Here is a 20,014-nt window from a genome sequence, read left to right as displayed (position 1 = left end):
GGGAAAAAAAGGACAGGTGTACACTCGCGCACGCACGCACGCACACGCACACGCACACACGCACACAAGCAGACATATTTAAAGGCCATATCCATGTTTGCTGGCTTCTGTACTATTTAGCAACTGTGTGTATTTTAGCTGGAATTATGCATGCTTAAATTCACAACAAGATTCGTAAGCTGCCAGGTGCAATCTCATTCTAAAGAAACAAACTGAAATAATTGAAGTTGAATGCCTATCGCTGCAGAAACATTGCTGCTGGAAATCACAGGACGGTCAAAATGGATACAGAATTATTACCACACAAGTGCACAACATAATATATGTAGAAGGCAATATAAACTGGAGTTATACAAAAACAGTAATGTACTCACAATATTTTGTTCAAAATAATTTAATTATTAAGCCGTAACAGCACCAAAAAAGGTGAAAGTTAATATATTTCTTTTTGTACATGGCACTTACAGTTTCTTGTACTATACATCATGAAAGTAGAATGCAATAAACAAAACAGAAAGGAGCATTAACTCATTATAACTAGATGAACATTTCAGTTTGAATGAAATATAAATTAACGTAAGAATCTATATTACAATATGTTTACATCTGTTTTAAAATTTACAATCTTAATTTTTGATACGCACAAAGTCCTTTAAAGAACCTAAGAAAAGGAAGTTTTTCCAAACATTTGAAATAATGTGACATTTAAAAGGTATATGAAACATCTAAGAATCCTTAAATATTTAATGTCACTACGAAAGCTGCAAGACAGTTTGAAGCTTCTGTTTGACAACTTTTGAAGTAACAGTCTTACTTTGGCCTGATACCAGTGAAATTTTTCTACAGTGTCATAGAAACATTACAAGTTAGTTCTTGTACTTGGTTGTAAATACTATTGTTACAGGTTTTTGGTATTCCATATCACATTTAGGACAAATACAGTTAATGTTGAACTATCAACATTATGTCAATACTGGCCTCAGTACGTATTTCTGATGATTACGTAAAAATACCTGATCAACATCATAATGATGTTTCTTGCAGAAAGTTCTTGCAAAATGTAGACGACTCAGTCCCCACATCTTTAACAGGTACAGAAGTAGCTACTTGAACAGCACACAGTTTGTCTGCCGCAAACCTGCTATTTTCCACACTTTCATCATCCAGAGAAGATGGTTGACCTCCATTTAGGCAAAACAATAATGATTCACTCAGATTGTTCTCAACACTTTGCAGAATCCTATGTTCTTCTACAGAAGAGTCCAAATCACTCCCACGGCTTATAAAACTCAAGTCAATTGGAGAAGCAGTAAGGACACTACGACTTGACAGATATGATTTAAACGGGCTGCTCAGGGAACCGCCATTACAACTATCAGCTTCATGGCCATTGGTGTACATGTTGAAAATACCGTTTTCATTTTCCAGGACTATTTTTCTTGAACAGCTATTTTCTTTATCACAATCACTTATAGTGCAAAAAGCACCAGCAGGTTTTATCGGTGTGTGTATTTCTGTGCCGACACAGTCACCATTCACAAATGCTTTAATGGCACAACTCCCACCAATGGGTGAAGGCATCCTATTAGCATCATCTGGAGTGTCCATATTATTAATACTTGTAAGATGGCAGAGATTAGATCCAGACAGAACAACAACTGGTTTTCTGCTTCTTGGAGTCATCATTGTTTCCTATGATGATAAAATAAGTTAAGCTTTCTTTAAGTACATAGCAAGACTAGACAAGAAACATAGTGGTACACAGGGTTTCTGGAAAGTAACTAGGTATAAAATGGCTGTACAAGTTTGATATTAATGGAATCTTAATCCATATTGGCACTGATACAGTTGCAAACATATGGCTCCCATGCCAGACTTGTGTTCCACATTCTGCATTTGTTCCATTTTTCTCGTTCACAAGCCCCAGCGCCTGCCACGTCCCGTGGTGAGAGCTTATTTTCTTCAGTAAATATGGCCATGAATGATGATGCATACAATAACTGAAAAGATGGCTGACTGCCTGACTATTCAACAGTGAGCACAGATTATAAGGTGTGGAATTCCATCACCCTGGTGCAAAGGGGTTGGGTTGTTTTGGGGAAGGAGACCATACAGCGAGGTCATCGGTCTCATCACATTAGGGAAGTAAGTCGGCCGTGCCCTGGTGCAGAGACTCTAGCATATTGTGAGTGGAGTGAATTCGACAATTTGTCCTGAAACAATAAATAATTGTAACAGACAGTTAGTGGCCACAGGCTCAATAAAAGATGCAAGACAAACTGGCCGTCCATCCATGTCTTGATCTGTTGATAAAAGTGGTGACTGTGCAGGAAATTTTTTTATTCAGCCCTTAGAAATCAACACGTATGGCAGCACATGAAAGTGGGCTCACAAGGTATGCGGTGTGTCAAATCAGCGTAAGGAATCGAATTCTCAAATGTGGAAATCCCATAACCAGGAGACCATGATGATAGAATGTGGGGAGCCCATGTTTGGTTGGCACTACGATTGGCCTCAATTGTTCAATAACATCCTCTAGAGTGATGAAACTGTAATTCCATGTGGGATGTTTTATCAATTGACACAGTTACAATTATTGGGCAGAATAAGAGCCTGGTATTATAATGAAGACGATGTTGGCTCACTCAAAAGAGACTGTGTGGCATGGAATGTCAGCCACAAATTTTATCGGTCCATTTATCCTGTGCATGGATGAGAAGTTTCCAGGACACTGGCTAGGAAAACACGGACCACATGAGTGCCTTTCAAGAAGTCCATACCAGATACCATGTGACTTTTTATGGGGATGGGAAAAATACGAGGTGTAAAGGACAAAACCTCGCACACTGGAAGTACATATTCAGGACATTATCAGCAACATCACATGTGACTTCCTCCAGAGGACTGTGGGATTGATAACCAGCCATTTGAGATAAGTGGATGTCACTGGCACCTACAGCGAATTTTAAAGTATGCATCCACATAAATTAGCATTGTAAATGTAGAATTTATTTGCCTTTTTCAATACCTAGTTACTTTCCAGATGGCAGGCAAACAAGTGAAAGGTACTGCCTATAAAAGCAGCATACTATCTTGACATAAAATAAAACAAGGGTTATTGTAATGCTAAGGTCTGTCAACTCTGAAAGAGTTTTTATTTGCTACGAGAAGTTCTGTCAAAATCAATAAAGTCAGTGGCAGTGGACAAACTGTTTGCAACAGGCAAACACATGCACTCCACAAAAGAAAATATTGTGTTCTTACCAAATATGTTGAATTAGTTATGGCTGAATACAAACCATTTGAGATCACAAACATTTAATTTTTGTCTTTCAACTGCTAAAAGTATTTCTATACATAATTTTCTATAATGCAGTGCAGGAGCTTTTGCCTTCTGGTAGAGCACAAGAATACATGCGAAGTAAAATGTTCCGTCTGAGTTGACAGAGAGAGAGAATACTTGCCTCAGCATAAGGACACATTTCCAAGGTTGAAATTAGATACGTACTACAGCAGTGTGCTTGTAAGCAGGTGGCAGTACAATGCATTTTGTGCACCTAGAGAAATAGAATACTTTGCAGCATCACCAGAGTGCTCTCTGTGTCTGTCCCACACCTCACCCTTCAGCCACTTCCTACCCTGGTAACTGGCAATGACGATGTGACTGCTACACCAGACCACTGGTTCAGCTTCTTCCGAATCTCCCTAGTAGAATTTCCATGTTCAGAAAACTATTACTGTCAGTTCTTAAGGTAATACTTATCATGTTTGCTTTAGGCCATCTGTCTCTCTGGTCAACAGATTTTGGTACACAAAGTACATATTAAACTTAATTCTGTATCATAATGTGACATGAAACGTGAAATCAGAAAGTGTACATCATGTCAGGATTAAAAGTTAGGAGCTCTAAGTGGTAATAGTTGAGAGATTTACTGTGTACTGTGTAATTTTTAAGTGATTTTTGTTCGAAAGTAGTATAGAAAGATTAAGGACAGTGACTTTACTGTTATTAACTTTACTGTGTTGTGCTTTAGGATGTAACAAAAAAAAAAAAAAAAAAAAAAAAAAAAAAAAAAAAAAAAAAAAAAAAAAAAAAAACTGGGTTATATGCGCCCAAGTCAGAACTATAGAACACGAGCACAGAGAGGAGTTAAGCAACTATACGTCATTCCCAACTGACAGAAGAGAAGATAGCTAAAAGCAGGCATGCCGTAAAAAAAAAAAAGAGGCACACCATACCGAAAAGAAGGTCCGAAACTAAAAATTAAATGGCCTTCGCCATATTGATTCAGCGGATAAAAAGTAAAACGCAGTCAACAGCCCAAGCGTCATTCACTAAAACGCCTGATCAAATCAGATGGCAAACCCAGGCTGGAAGATAAATGGTTACAAAAATGACAGTCCATCAGGAAGTGGTGGGCAGTTAAAATTTGGGTGCAGTATGTACAAAGTGGTGGGGTAGCACCACTTAGCAAATTATGATGGCTAAAAAGGCAGTGCCCAATAAGCAGCCAAGTTAAAATAATCCCCTCCCAGTGGGAGGGCCAAGAGGTGGTCGTCCACGGCACTGGGAGAGGCTTAATAAGCCGAAGCTTATTCTCTTGAAGGGAGGACCATTGACGGTGCCAAACAGACACCACCTCCTGGCAGATGGCAACGCAGAGATCATAGGAGGGAATACAGATATTTGAGGGCTGAAGTACGAGGACTGCAGCCTTGGCAGTAGTGTCATCAGCCTTGTTTCCTGGCAGACCAACATGAACGGGAACCCACATAAACATAACATTGGCTCCACCAAGAGTGAGCAAGTGACAGTTCTCCTGGACCTGCTGCACTAAGGGACGGACAGTGTAGAGCACACATAGACTTTGAAGGGCACTGAAGTGAGTCTGAGCAGAGGACACTATTGAAAAGCCTGTGCCACTGGATGTACACTGTGGCCTGATGCAGGGTGAAGAGCTAGGCTGTAAATACTGAGGTGTGTGCCGGAAGCCAATACTGAAAGGCACGGGTGCCAATGACAAAGGCAAACCCGGCCCCACTAGGTCAAAGAGCCATCAGTGTATACAAAAGTACTATCGCGAAGTTCCATGCGAAGGTTGTGAAACTGAAGGCGATAGACCGAGGCTGGAGTAGTCTATTTAGGAAGTGAATGAAAGTCAAGATAACACGGGTGGTGAAGGGTTCCCCACCCACCAGGAAAGTTGCAGGTAGTGTGAAGTTAAGCCACCATAAGAAGTGCCAAAAGTGGACTGCAGGAGGTAACAGAAGAGGGACAAGCCCTGTACTCATGATCAAAGGAATCATCAAAGAAGGAGGCATAGTGGAGGGTGCCACGCATGGCAGACAAATGGGATGCATACCTGATGATGAGAAAGTCACGGCAATAGGACAGTGGTAGTTCAGCAGCTTCAGCATACAGACTCTCAACCAGGCTAGTGTAAAAGGTACCCGTGGCCAAAAGGATGTCACGATGGTGGATAGTGTTGAGACATCGTAAGAGGTATGGACGTGCACAGACTCATAAATAAAGCAACCATAGTCAATTCTCGAACCGACGAAAGACCGGAACAAACGGAGGAGGGTGGTTTGATTGGCACCCCAGGAAGTACCATTGGGACACATAGGACATTGAGGGACCGCATAGTGGGGGCTGCCAGGTAAGACACATGGGAGGACCAAGAGTGTTGCCTATAGAGCATGAGCACCAGAAATTTCGTAGTTTCAACAAATGGAAAGGCAACAGGCCCAAGATGTAAAGATGGTGGGACAAAACCATTTGCACCACCAGAAATTCATACAGATGGTTTCGTTAGTGGAAAAGTGAAAGCCATTGTCGATGCTCCAGGAGTAAAGACGATCAAGACATCAGTGAAGCTGCCGCTCAGTGAGACAGGTCCATGGAGAACTGCAATAAATGGAAAAATTATCAACAAAAATGGAGCCACAGACGCTCAGCAGGAGACAGGCCATTATAAGGTTAATGGCAATAGCAAAGAGGTCGATGCTTAGGACAGAACCCTGAGGCACACAATTTTTGTGGATAGAGGTATCCGACAAGGCAGAACCCACATGCACCTCGAAAACTCAGTCATGTAAAAATGCCCGAAGAAAACAGGGCATGCTCCATTGGAAGCCCCACGTATAAAGAGTATGGAGGATACCTGTTCTCCAGCAGGTGTCATAGGCCTTCTCCAAACCGAAAAACACAGTAACAGTCTGGGATTTCTGCAGAAAACCATTCATGACATGGGTGGACAAAGTAACGAGATGGTCAACTACAGAACACTGCGCTCTAAATCTACACTGTGCATTATTTAGATTTTTATGTGCACACCACTATAACACGGCTCAGCAAGTAGTTTATTAGCAGTAACAGCAGTTGCAATTCTTTGGAAAGTAATAGTATATAACTACTAGTTTTTTTTGGAGAAATGAAGTAACCTGTGTACTAGAGGGTGTACAACTTTGCTTTCGCTTTCACCCCCCCCCCCCCCCCCCTCACCGCCAAACATTTGAGGCTTTAATGTAACAAATTGGTTACTCATGTATCACTCAAAGTATTTTTCATTGCTGGCCAATACTTTCTCCCATCTTTTGGGCAGTGCATGAATCCCGCGTCGAAAAAATTGTTCATCTTTTGAAGTGATCCACGAATCAATCCAATTTGTGACTTCTTGATGAGATCGGAAGTGTTGGTCAGCCAGGCTATGCGCCAGTGATCTAAACAGGTGATAGTCAGAGGGAGCGGTGTTAGGAGAATACGGCGGATGGGATAGGACTTCCCATTTTAAGGTTTCCAGTATGTTTTGACCTCTTTTGCAACGTGGGGTCAAGCGTTGTCGTGCTGCAAAATCATCTTATCATGCCTCTCACTGTATTGCGGCCATTTGTCTTTTAATGCTCTTCTCAAACACATTGTGTTCAATAACCAGCACCTGCGAATGTTTCACTTGGTTTTAACACCTTACAGTACACGATGACGAGCTGGTCCCACCAAATGCAGAGTATTATCTTGGAGCTGTGAATATTCGGTTTGGCTATCGACGTGGAAGCATGGCAGGGATATCCCCATGATTTTTTGCGTTTAGGGTGGTTGTAATGAACCCATTTTTCATCCCCAGTCACAATGCTATGCAGAAATCCCTCCAGTTTTTGCCTCTGAAGCAACTGTTCAGAAACACACAAACGCCATTCAATGTCTCTTGGTTTCAGCTCACACGGGATCCAAGTTGCTTCTTTTGAATCATACCCATAACCTTAAGATGTTTTGAAGTGGCCTGCTCTCACTAATTGTGCCAATTCTTCCAGTTTCACTTGAGTCTTTATTCGGCAATGTCTCCAATTCTGCACCTTCGAAAACATTCCCTCTCCCACCACCATGCCGGTCTACGACGTTAAAATCACCATTCTTGAAGCATTGAAACCACTTGTGACACATTCTTTCACTAATAGCATCCTTACCAAACGTACTTGAGAGCATTTGATGAGACTCAGCCACTGTTTTCTTCATACTGAAACAAAACAGTAACACCTCCCGCAAAAGACAAGAATTAGGCTCGTAAATTGACATCTTCAATCAAGAACAACTTTATGATGCTGACACAAATTGACTAATGTTTCAATGAGGTTATGTTGATCGACGTCCAAACTAACTGCTAGATGTCTGCGATCTGTTTCTTTCGACGGCTACTTACCGTTGTCACTATCTATCAGCAAACGGTGGAAGCAAAGCTGTACACCTTTTAACTGAGTGAAGTTAAAGTGACACTTGTTATTACTTATGCAATAGATAAAGTTTAAACTTTTCCTCCACACTGCTCTTCCCCAAATCCAAATCCACTTATACACTTTTCAGTTTAGCAATGTTCACTTCTAAATCATATGCTTGATTTTCAATGTATCTAATATTAAATGTCACTCATCTCCGCAAAATGGTGTTCATTTACAAAACAAAATAACTTTTTGTGTTTACAAATGATACTTGCTATCCAACCAGATTCTGTCTCTTCTCTACCTATATGTTATATAGGTAATTAGTTACCCCCCCCCCCCCTCCCACACACACACTGCATACAGGGATGCTCTAGATGTGGCACAGCATTTCACCTGCACCTGAGGTGCAAAAGCATACTCAAGATATGAGCTTTGGAAGAGAAGTCAATGGAGAAATACTTTTGAGATTTCACAAATGGTTCTGGACACATTTGTTTCCAGTCAGTATCCAGCTTGTGGCTTTTAAATAATTGGGAGGGGGGGGGGGGGGTTGATATACATATTCTCTGGTTGTTTCAAATTGAAACACTATTCCAATATTTTCACCATTCTCTAAGTGACAAGGCATGTAGCAGGGTGCTCATTAGTGCCTAATTTTTATTATTGTTTTGCTGTTTACTCCACTACTGACTGCAGAAATGGATTAATTTCAGAGCACTGAGAGAAATGTTATTTGTATATTTTTGTTAACATGGCACAGCATAACTATACAGATCACTGAATACTCTCAGAAAAGCAAACTGCACTTCAAAATGTTAATCAGATGTTTTAAATGTACCATAAGTACTTACAAGTAATCATATAGCTCCCACATAGAAAATACTATCAATAAAACAACAAAATAGTTCTGGAAGACTGAAAACAAAAACACTAAAAAATATTAATAACAAAAATCATAACATAATTCACAACTACTACCAATTTAAAAATACACACACCTGTACTAATGTTCACTAATGAATAACTACATTCCACCCACACTGCCCATACGTGCATGTACATTTATCATGGAAACCTATTATTTTCACTTCATTGTAATCTGCTGATACAACCAAAATGACCTTATGTTGTACTGCAACATTTACTACATACAACACTAGAGTTTTAGCTTATGTATATGTTAAGAATGAAATACTCCAAAATAACAGAAAAGAAAAGATGACAAAGGGCCAGAACTGATTCATTTTGGAAAACAGAACAGATACAACAAATACTCCTATCTTAGGTTTGGTGTACTTTGCCAGTACACTAAAAAAACAATTTACAAAATAATTCTTAATAATCTGAATGGAACAAAAGTAGGTCTACTTATGCAACATCCTGTCTTCCCATTTCAAGAATGGGAAGCTTCCTCTCTAGTCTAGAGTAAGGGCTTTAAAGCCATAATGCTTTAATCTTAAGGCAAACTATTATGTCATTCCAAATCTGATCTACATTTCTCAAAGAGGTATAAAGAATTGATCACTTATGGAAATGAGAGCTTAAACTCAAAGTGACACACTGCATTCACTTGAACAGTTCGTGAAGTTCACTTTCATCTGTGGCAACTTCCAAAATTTTGGTATGCTGCAATATAAAGGAAGAGTCTGGAGCACTACACAGGCAAAGACGGAATGAGGATTGGTAACCATAGTTTAACTTAATAACAGTGTAGTGCGAACAATAAAATTATCGGACTAGAATAAGGAGTAGGGCCCAAGTCTGATCAGGTTGGTGGTTGTCCATACTTGGATGCATAACATTATTTTGAAATTTCCACCTCAACTATATATAAAAAAGTCAAATGCTATCTTTTAGAAATGTTATATTTTCTACACTAAATGAATAACAGAGAATTTAGTTATATTGCCCAAAAATTGCACAAACTACACTTCACTGAGCAAAAACTGTTCCACACTCAGGTAATTTCAGGTTGTTATTGAATATGCCAGTATTCTGAACAATTCACAAACACAGCAGCAACTTGTGGCTGTAACTACTGGCAAAATTAGTCTGACTACAGCATCTAGTACCAAATGCTAGGCTCTCTTCAATGGCCACTGTTTAGTAGTCAATTTTCAAAACGATTCTATTTCATGTATTGTGCAAATACTGAACTTTGATAACACTTGAATGATTTATTTCAATAAAAAGGACTTATTTTAAGTCAAAATTGTGGTAATTTCACTGTCCCAGCCCAACAATTATCCTGAATGTCTTGGTGTGAATTGGAAATCCTTAAAGAAATGTTTTACTATTTTTTGCATTAGATGATAGAATGAGATGTGAAAGAAACAATTTTCACGTTAATGTAAGTCCCAAACAGTGAGCCATGCTTCAACTTTGTAGCCCCCCCCCCTCCCCCCCCCCCCAACCGCAACAGGCTGAACTTCTCCATTCAGACCAAAATACATGCATATTATATGACATTTGAATACGAACTGCAACATAGTACCACCAACTGCCACTTAATGACTAACCTCATACAATACCAAGATCTAATGTAGTTCTTGAACTGAATCTGCAAAGTGTTGCAAAAATTTATGACAAATAACAAAAGCAATACACACTGTCCAGGTTGCAATATGTGTGAATAGCTAAAAATTATCTGCAGTGCTCAACAGACTGTGAGGAGAGTGTATTTTCAGATGCGCGTGTCAAGAAATGTATAATTATTTTAATAAAAATTCACACAAACTGACTAATTGCAGCAACCAGTCACCAAGAAAGCTTCCCACTAAAATGAGTGCAATAATTGATAGTTATCTGTGTTATATATACCCAGATGTACTGTCTTATTTGAAGAAACAATAAACTTTGTTGTTGAAACAAAACACTGTGCACTTAAATATTTCAATTCTACTTCTTCAACTATTCAGTTGCACATAATGCACAAAACTGAAGCTACACATAAGAGAACTTTATATTTGCACCAATCATAAAACTTAACCAGTTCACCAGTGCTTGCTAGTCAGTCCATAATGCTCATCAACCCTATGCCCTCCATGCAAGGACGAGTCTACGCATTTAAGATTTATTGCTTACCTGCATAGCTTTAGGCATTTTCTGAGTAGACCGGGTGATGGGTGATATGGAGCTGCTTTGGTTTAAGCTGATGACCTGCAGGGCAGGTGTACTTGCAGCCCAGATTGGGGTAGATGGAAGAACAGAAGGAGACTGGTCTCTTTGTAAAGCTTGTGTACGTTCTGTGTCCAATTCACTTAACCATACACTGCAATTTCTATCACTTGAGTTACGTAAAGGTGCTGCCACTGGATAGGCTGAATGAAGGTTGACATGGAATGCAGGGGAATTACTGTGATCACCTTCCGCTTCAAAAGTCACAGACTTTGCATGAAATAATCTCCCATTACTCAGGCTTTCAGGTACACCAATTAATTTCATATTTCTAACTGTAAGGGGAATGTTACCATTTATAAGGTGTCTGTCACAGTAATCATTTACTAATAATTCATTATGAGTATCAACAGTAGATTGTTGGCACTGCACTGAGCTAAAAGCAATATTCATTTGAGACTTATTGCTCACTGAATTTTTATGTAAGCCATCCCATTTGCTGGAATGGGATCCACTACTAGAGTCACAGTTATTAAGCCTAAGTGACTTGAGCATAACACTGTTTTCTTCACACATGCTATTCTCAGAATCAACACAAATCAGCCGCCGTCTCAACAACAGTGGTTTGGCAGTTTTCCTTGAGTATCTTAGACGTACTACGGTTGAATTAGAGTCACACAATGATTTTTTCAAAGTAGGGAATTCACAGAGGGGAGTGAATCCACCACTTCCATGTTCCTGGAATAATTTAATACGATCGCCTGTTCTTGTTGGTGTCTGAAAATGAAGGAAATTCCAAATAGGCACAGAAATTGAAAAGACAGAAAAAACACACACACAGATAGATAAAGGATGAAAGAAGTGTCCAAATAAGTCCATTCTGTGGGACGCAACTCAAAGTGTTAATCACGTACTAACAAGAATAATATTAAGTTAGTGAAATCCCTTTTTTTTATTCAAAGAGTGTATATTGTTATGGTAAATACTTCATTTTACACACAAACAACTGGAAGTAAATTCGAATCTAGACATACAAATGGAAAGATTCATTTCCTGTTTTCTACATTTTTAAGACTACGAGACACAAAGAGGTTAATTTTTTTTCACAAATTATAAAAGGAAGAGTGACTACATGTTTCAGGTGGCCCCGTTTGTATGCAGAAATTATTAAAATTAGGAAGTTCAATAAATTCAGTTCTTCTTACCCTGAAACCGAACACACTAGGCAGAGACCAAAATGAAACAACTGAAAATTCAAAAATAGCTATTTCACTGAGCCTTATGAAGTATGACTAGACACTGAAACCAACTGATTTGCACATACATTTGAGGGGGAGAGGAAAAAAATAAGGTCAAATGTCATGATAGGTCAATTCCAGAACTGGTGGATTCATCAGACCACTCAAAACCAAGGAAATCTTATTACTACTTATCAGGTCTGCATACTAATAGTTTCCAAGAAATTTAAAAATATTTTTTGAATCTCACTTTTTGAAATATTTTTTATTCTTTCACAGAGAATGCAAGTTGATGTGAAATCTATGTACAGGGTTGCCTTTTTTACAAATAAAAATAAATAAAAAACATGTTTTGAGACAAAACATTTTATTGTTTCTCACACATTTGCCGTTGCAATTAACTAACTTTTATACACCTTTGCATCAACCCTGGAATTTTTTATTTTTATTTTGATGTTGGTATCTCTAAAACGTGGCTTATTGGAGTGAGGAAAATAGAGTCCATGAATTTTTACTTTGATATCACAGAACAAAGGAAGTTGTTAGCCAACAGACCAAGTGAATGGGGGCAATGAGACATTAATCCAGTGTTCCTATCCATCAGCTAATGCATTGTAAATAAGGAGTATGACGCACTGCATTATTACGAGGAAGAATAAAACAGTAAGAGATACTGCAAAAAGTGTAATATGAACCCATGTACGTAGTTTTGAATTTGGAGAAGTGTTATGACATATGCCACTCTTTCACAGGAATTACTTCTGAGTGGCTGATAATTACTATGCTGAAACTCATCAAAATCAGTGGGTCACAGTGTGTGTGTCTGGCCTCTCCTCCTCAGATTCATTGCCTGATAATAGATTTACATAATGATTTGCACCTGGGATAGTATTCCAAAAACGGCTCTGAGCACTATGGGACTCAACTGCTGTGGTCATCAGTCCCCTAGAACTTAGAACTACTTAAACCTAACTAACCTAAGGACATCACACACATCCATGCCCGAGGCAGGATTCGAACCTGCGACCGTAGCAATCGCACAGTTCCGGACTGCGCGCCTAGAACCGCGAGACCACCGCGGCCAGCGATAGTATTCCACAATAAAACAATATCTACAGGTAAAATTGAAACATTCTAATTTTTGAGCTACAGCGTGTATAACTGATGTCACAAACTGAAATACTGTTATTGTTCTGTCCATGAATAATTAATCTAGAAGGGAACTCTTGGATTGGATGAGCAGATCATGAATAGTAGGTTTAACTGTGTAAGAGATAAGCATGGAGCGGGGTGGTGGGGGTGGACCTTGCTGGAATAAACCCCAAAATTAAATTTACATCAGAATCAAATGAGCGAATTGACAGAAGCAGATGCAATTAAAAGTCATGCTCATGAAGTGAAGATAGAGCAAAATATGATGCACAAGGTTCAAGTTCAAACAATTAAGAAATTTGTGTCACATAAGTAACATATTTGATATGATCATTTGCATGTAATTTATTTCATATACCATGCAGGTTCTTACTTCTGCCTATGACCCTTTACAGTGTTGAAAAGTCTGCAAACTGCATCTACAGAGAAATACAGTACTTTTTCAAAGGTTATGAAACAAGTGACTAAGCAAATGTCCCTGTCCTGCAAATCATCAGAATTTGTAGGCTAATTACCATACCAGTCATATAATTGAATAATTACAGGAATGTTACTAGCAAATTTCTTTGGCATGTTCTGAAAAAACATTATATATAACATGCCACAGCTGACTGGCATGTGCCTAGCACCAGTTCAGCAATGAAATAAAATGAAACTCTACCGGGAAGATTATGTCAACAATATTAATATTTTCAATATCTGGAAGGGGCACAACACCACATGTACAAGACTTTCTTCTCACATTAGTGTTTATCTGAAGATATTGTAAAAGGGCAAAAAATATCATCACTGATTATAAAACAGAAAAAAAACATGCTCCCATAATACTGATATTCTGCCAAGTTGCAATTACTTTCAATTCCTTAAATTACAATGTTAACTAAGTATCTGCTTCAATGACACCAGAACAGAAACTAACTGGTTAAGATAAGTGACCAGCAGTTGTGTAGCTACTGAAGTATTAACGTAATAAACAAGTACCTAGCAATCACTGCTATATTATCTTTTTTTAAAATAAAGAGCCATAATCTTACTGAAAGATTCTGACAAAGGAATATCAATTATGTTCACACACTGTGAAACACAGTACCATTGACCAAAAACAAATTAACAAGCTTACAAGTACCGATGACAAATGCATGGATAGCCTCTTCTTAACCTTTGCACTAAATTTTACTATAAAATGCCAAACTAATGAAAACTATAAATTAGAACAGAGCAACCTAGTCAGTTTGCAGTACAACTATTTTTAAGGCTTAAATAGCACAAAAATAGTGGAATTCAAATTTCAAAGCACTGTCTAATTGGAAATCAGACTCGCTCAAAGATGGTAGATAAAATATAGCAACACAACAGGGCATGATAAAATGATAATGCTGTGGAGCAAAGGAATCGGAAACAAAGTGTGGCAACAGCAACAGATTGTAAATAGAAACTGTGGAATACAATAGGAAAGTTATGTAACTTCTTGTTATGCAATGAGTAAATGTATTAAAAAAATTACTTACACTTATGTCTTCTTGACTCAAAGACCTAACCACACTGCGCCGCCGCCCCAAAGAATCTTCACACTTGTCCATCTTTGTTCCACCTTTGAAAATATGTCTCTGAAAACAATTAATATGCACACTTCTTGAATGGGTGTGCAACTACTGGGAAAACATTCTTAATTACTGCAAGAAGTATAAAAAAATGTTCAAATGTGTGTGACATCCTAAGGGACCAAACTGCTGAGGTCATCAGTCCCTAGACTTACACACTACTTAAACTAACTTATGCACACCCATGCCCAAAGGACGACTCAAACCTCCGGCGTGAAGGCCCGAGCAATCCGTGACATGGCACCCCTAACCGCGTGGCCAAGAAGTACAAATGATGACACTTGTGTACCACAGTCAAGTGGTTTTATCAAGCTTTCAATCTGTGCTATACTTACTTCACTCATTTCTCTTAATATCTCCAACTTCGTTAATTTTATAATAAATCTCTATTATATTTAGGTAACTAGCCTGAGAAATTTTTGCATGTGCCCCATGCAGTCCTTTGCTCAATTTTGTTTCTCCTCTGTAAATTCTTGCAGTTTTTCTATGTCTACATTTTGTAATAAGACATTATAACTGATTTTTCTCTTTACAGCCTAAATTAACTGCTACAAATTATGTCCACCGTTTAAATATATTTGACATTATACGAAGTTTTAGTACAGTCAAGACTGTGCAACTGTGGTCTAAATAGTAAGCAAAACCATACAAGTGTCAGTCAATCAACTACATGCTAATAATCAGACTCAACAGATGTACAGTAACTGTTTTCTCTACATTAGCTAGAACTTACCTATTTCTGCAGAGCACTACTTGTAGCTAGTTTTCTTATATACGGTTACACCACTATTGCAATAAAATCACTCCACTGAATACTTTCATAATAAAGCAAATAATTGCACGATATACATAAGTCTGTCATGCAATGATTGCATTTAGCAATTGCAGCACAAATTAGAAACACAAATTGATGTATCTGATATCAACTAATAATGATGGATCCTCTCCGGGGGAGACCACCTTGACGAAGCACTGTCCGTGCGAGTGGAGAGGCTTGCGTATGCACGGGAAGCTGAGTGCTATGCCGAAGGTAGAGGACCTACTGCCGGAAAGGCTCAGCCAATGGATCAGACTAATATTGTCGCATAACGTCCCATTTTCCCTATCCACTCCTAGTCCTACTCTATTCTCTGACCCAACCCAAGATGTGATGTGATCCGTGCTGAGGAGTGCGTGGCACATGGGAAGATGTGTCACAAACGGAGCCTCAGGGATACCGGGTGACCTCCCCGAGTAATTAGCCTTACACCACACAGGGTATTCGTGGTGTGGACCTTCTAGATACCCAAATCTCGTGGGACCAACATGACACGACTATAGAAAATAAAGAAAAAGAAACTGAGGGGCAAATTGAGACCTCATATACTCAAACATCAGAGACAGGACCGATGAAAGGCATTTCCACTACTGAATCAGGGTCTAGACCTGAGCCAGAAGTGGGAACTGTAACCGAGAAGCTAGAAACCAAATTAAGATCAAAGGCTTGTCTGGGGCCCAGAGGAGGAAGCTACTCAAAGAACAGAGGATAAAGGAAGGATAAGAATCACTTCCTAAAAACAAGTGGAGGGAAGTAAAGGTACTAGAACCCGAAACCGTCACGAAAAAACTGTCTCAGGTTGAAGGGGGCACACAGACTCCCACAACGTCAAAGACAGGTAGTAAGCGGATAAGAGAGGAATCAAAAACTCCCTCCTCCCTGGATAAGCGAGTCCAGAAAAAAACCGAGGCAAGAAATTGGGAAACAGACCTCACAGCAGGAGGAACTAGTACAGATGGCCCTCTTTGAAAAGACGCTGGCCCAGGTCCCAACTTCAGGAGGGTCTATCTAGATCGTGATGCACTCAGTATTGCCTGTGAGGGGGTGCACACAGTAGAATGGCTCAAGGACAAGGTGCCCATGATATCCCCGGGGGAAGATGAGAAGCTGCTAGTCAAGACGGTAGCGGAGCTTCTTAAGACCGCAAAGATATCATTATGGGTCCTTAAGATCCTTAAGGAAATCTCTCCCAAGGCTCTGTTCAGGAAAATAGGGGCTCAGAACCCAAAAGTCCCGACAGAAGACTGTAGAGTGATTAACCAGAAGGTTGCTCCGGAATGACGAATCCTGGTGGTGGAGGTTGGTGAGAAGTCCCTGAAGGCGATGCAGGAGCCTGAAACTGTATTTAGGGTTCTCGCAGGTCACCTTCAGGGTTCTCAAAGAACTCAAAAATGGCAGTTAAGATGGAGCCTGTAGATGCTACAGATTAATCTGCAGCACAGTAAAGGGTCCTCTGCTGCCCTGAGCTGCTGCCTGGGGAGACAGGAAGTGGACATGGCCCTAATACAAGAACCCTATTTATACAAAGGGGGCGTATCGGGCCTCAGAGGCACTGGAGGTAAGCTAATCTACTCTAGGAATCTAAGAAACTCCAGAACATGCATATATGTTAGAAATGGCATTTCTTTCATGTCAATGATGGATTTCTACTCTAGGAACTTGGTTACCATCAAAATGCAGCAATGTGAGGAAGGTATCATGAGGGAAATTATTTTGGCCTCAGCATACCTTCCTTATGAAGACAGTTCTCCCCCTCCCTTGGAGGTGAATAGAATGGTAGAGATTTTCCATCGGCAAGGTGACCAACTGCTGGTGGGATGCGACGCAATGCCCACAACCTAGTGTGGGGAAGCAAGGAAAACAACTTAGAGGTCCCCAATAGGGACAATGAACCTACATTCAAGAATAGCAGAAGGGAAGAAGTAATTGACATAACACTTGGTTCCATGACGATGGGTAGCTATGTCAAACAATGGTATGTGCTGTTGGAGCCATCCTCATCGAACCACATGTACATTAAATTCAAGGTTGAAATGGGAATTAGACAGACCATGACTTACAGGAATCCCAGGAAAACAGACTGGGAGACATATAGGAGGGACCTTGACTTAGGTTTATCAGAAATTAAAACCACGATAAGGAAGCCAGTAGAATTTGAGGAGGTAGCAGAGGCTGTTACCTCTTGTCATAGTGACCTCATATCAGGACAACTGCAAAATCAGCAGAAAGTGCACAAATAGGAGTGTTCCTTCGTGGGATAACAAACTAGAAACGCAAAGAAAACAGGTACAGAGACTGTTTAACATTGCGAGATGTAAAGGACAATGGGCTAAATATCTTGAGGCCCTTGTCAATTACAGTGTTGCAATAAGACTCCCCCCCCCCCCATGAACCTCGCCGTTGATGGGGAGGCTTGCATGTGTCTGTGATACAGATAGCCGTACCGTAGGTGCAACCACAACAGAGGGGTATCTTTGAGAGGCCAGACAAACGTGTGGTTCCTGAAGAGGGGCAGCAGTCTTTTCAGTAGTTGCAAGGGCAACAGTCTGGATGATTGACTGATTTGGCCTTGTAACAATAACCAAAACGGCCTTATTGTGCTGGTACTGCGAACGGCTGAAAGCAAGGGGAAACTATGGCCGTAATTTTTCCCGAAGGCATGCAGCTTTACTGTACGATTAAATGATGATGTCGTCCTCTTGGGTAAAATATTCCGGAAATAAAATAGTCCCCCATTCGGATCTCCAGGCGGGGACTATTAAAGAGGATGTCGTTATCAGGAGAAAGAATACTGGCTTTCTACGGATCGGAGAGTGGAATGTCAGATCCCTTAATCGGGCAGGTAGGTTAGAAAATTTAAAAAGGGAAATGGATAGGTTAAAGTTAGATATAGTGGGAATTAGTGAAGTTCGGTGGCAGGAGGAACAAGACTTTTGGTCAGGTGACTACAGGGTTATAAACACAAAATCAAATAGGAGTAATGCAGGAGTACGTTTAATAATGAGTAGGAAAATAGGAATGCAGGTAAGCTACTACAAACGCATTATTGTGGCCAAGATAGATACGAAGCCCACACCTACTACAGTAGTACAAGTTTATATGCCAACTAGCTCTGCAGATGACGAAGAAATTGAAGAAGTGTATGATTAAATAAAAGAAATTATTCAGATAGTGAAGGGAGTCGAATTTTGCACGGAGCACAACTTAATCATAGCTAACACTTGGTTTAAGAATCATGAAAGAAGGTTGTATACATGGAAGAAACCTGGAGATACTAAAAGGTATCAAATAGATTATATAATGGTAAGACGGAGATTTAGGAACCAGGTTTTAAATTGTAAGACATTTCCAGGGGCAGATGTGGACTCTGACCACAATCTATTGGTTATGACCTGTAGATTAAAACTGAAGAAACTACAAAAAGGTGCCAATTTAAGGAGATGAGACCTGGATAAACTGAAAGAACCAGAGGTTGTACACAGTTTCAGGGAGAGCATAAGGAAACAATTGACAGGAATGGAGGAAAGAAATACAGTAGAAGAAGAATGGGTAGCTCTGAGGGATGAAGTAGTGAAGGCAGCAGAAGATCAAGTAGGTAAAAAGACGAGGGCTAATAGAAATCCGTGGGTAAAAGAAGAAATATTGAATTTAATTGATGAAAGGAGAAAATATAAAAATGCGGTAAATGAAGCATGCAAAAAGGAATACAAACGTCTCAAAAATGAGATCGACAGGAAGTGCAAAATGGCTAAGCAGGGATGGCTAGAGGGCAAATGTAAGGATGTAGAGGCTTATCTCACTAGGGGGTAAGATAGATACGGCCTACAGGAAAATTAAAGTGACCTTTGGAGATAAGAGAACCACTTGTATGAATATTAAGAGATAAGATGGAAACCCAGGTCTAAGCAAAGAAGGGAAAGCAGAAAGGTGGAATGATTATATAGAGAGTCTATACAAGGGCGATGTACTTGAGGACAATATTATGGAAATGGAAGAGGATGTAGATGAAGACGAAATGGGAGATACGATACTGCGTGAAGAGAGTGACAGAGCACTGAAAGACCTGAGTCGAAACAAGGCCCCCGGAGTAGACAACATTCCATTGGAACTACTGATGGCCTTGGGAGAGCCAGTCCTGACAAAACTCTACCATCTGGTGAGCAAGATGTATGTAACAGGCGAAATACCTTCAGACTTCAAGAAGAATATAATAATTCCGATCCCAAAGAAAGCAGGTATTGACAGATGTGAAAATTACCGAACAGTCAGTTTAATAAGCCGCAGCTGCAAAATACTAACACGAATTCATTACAGACGAATGGAAAAACTAGTAGAAGCTGACCTCGGGGAAGATCAGTTTGGATTCCGTAGAA

General features: G+C 39.7%; 1 protein-coding gene across 6 annotated transcripts in view; it reads right to left on the bottom strand.

The window, feature by feature from the left end:
• Positions 1 to 375: 375 nt before the first annotated feature.
• Positions 376 to 20,014, bottom strand: part of LOC126365866 (rho GTPase-activating protein 19) — a 116,781-nt gene continuing 97,142 nt past the window's right edge. For 4 of the 6 annotated variants that reach the window (XM_050008541.1, XM_050008542.1, XM_050008544.1 and 1 more), the window contains exons 8-10: positions 14,732 to 14,830; positions 10,801 to 11,610; positions 376 to 1,692 (exon numbers count right to left, since the gene is read on the bottom strand). In XM_050008541.1, the coding sequence (XP_049864498.1) occupies positions 1,024 to 1,692; positions 10,801 to 11,610; positions 14,732 to 14,830 (1,578 nt within the window). In that variant the 3' untranslated portion in view covers positions 376 to 1,023. The remainder of the gene's footprint in view (positions 1,693 to 10,800; positions 11,611 to 14,731; positions 14,831 to 20,014) is intronic. The other 2 variants (XM_050008546.1, XM_050008547.1) reach the window with 1 other exon arrangement.

This window comes from Schistocerca gregaria, chromosome 4 (assembly GCF_023897955.1).
Source record: "Schistocerca gregaria isolate iqSchGreg1 chromosome 4, iqSchGreg1.2, whole genome shotgun sequence".
Taxonomy (NCBI): Eukaryota; Metazoa; Arthropoda; class Insecta; order Orthoptera; family Acrididae; genus Schistocerca; species Schistocerca gregaria.
The sequence above is the reverse complement of the archived record's forward strand: the minus strand, read 5'-3'. Positions and strand labels throughout refer to the sequence as shown.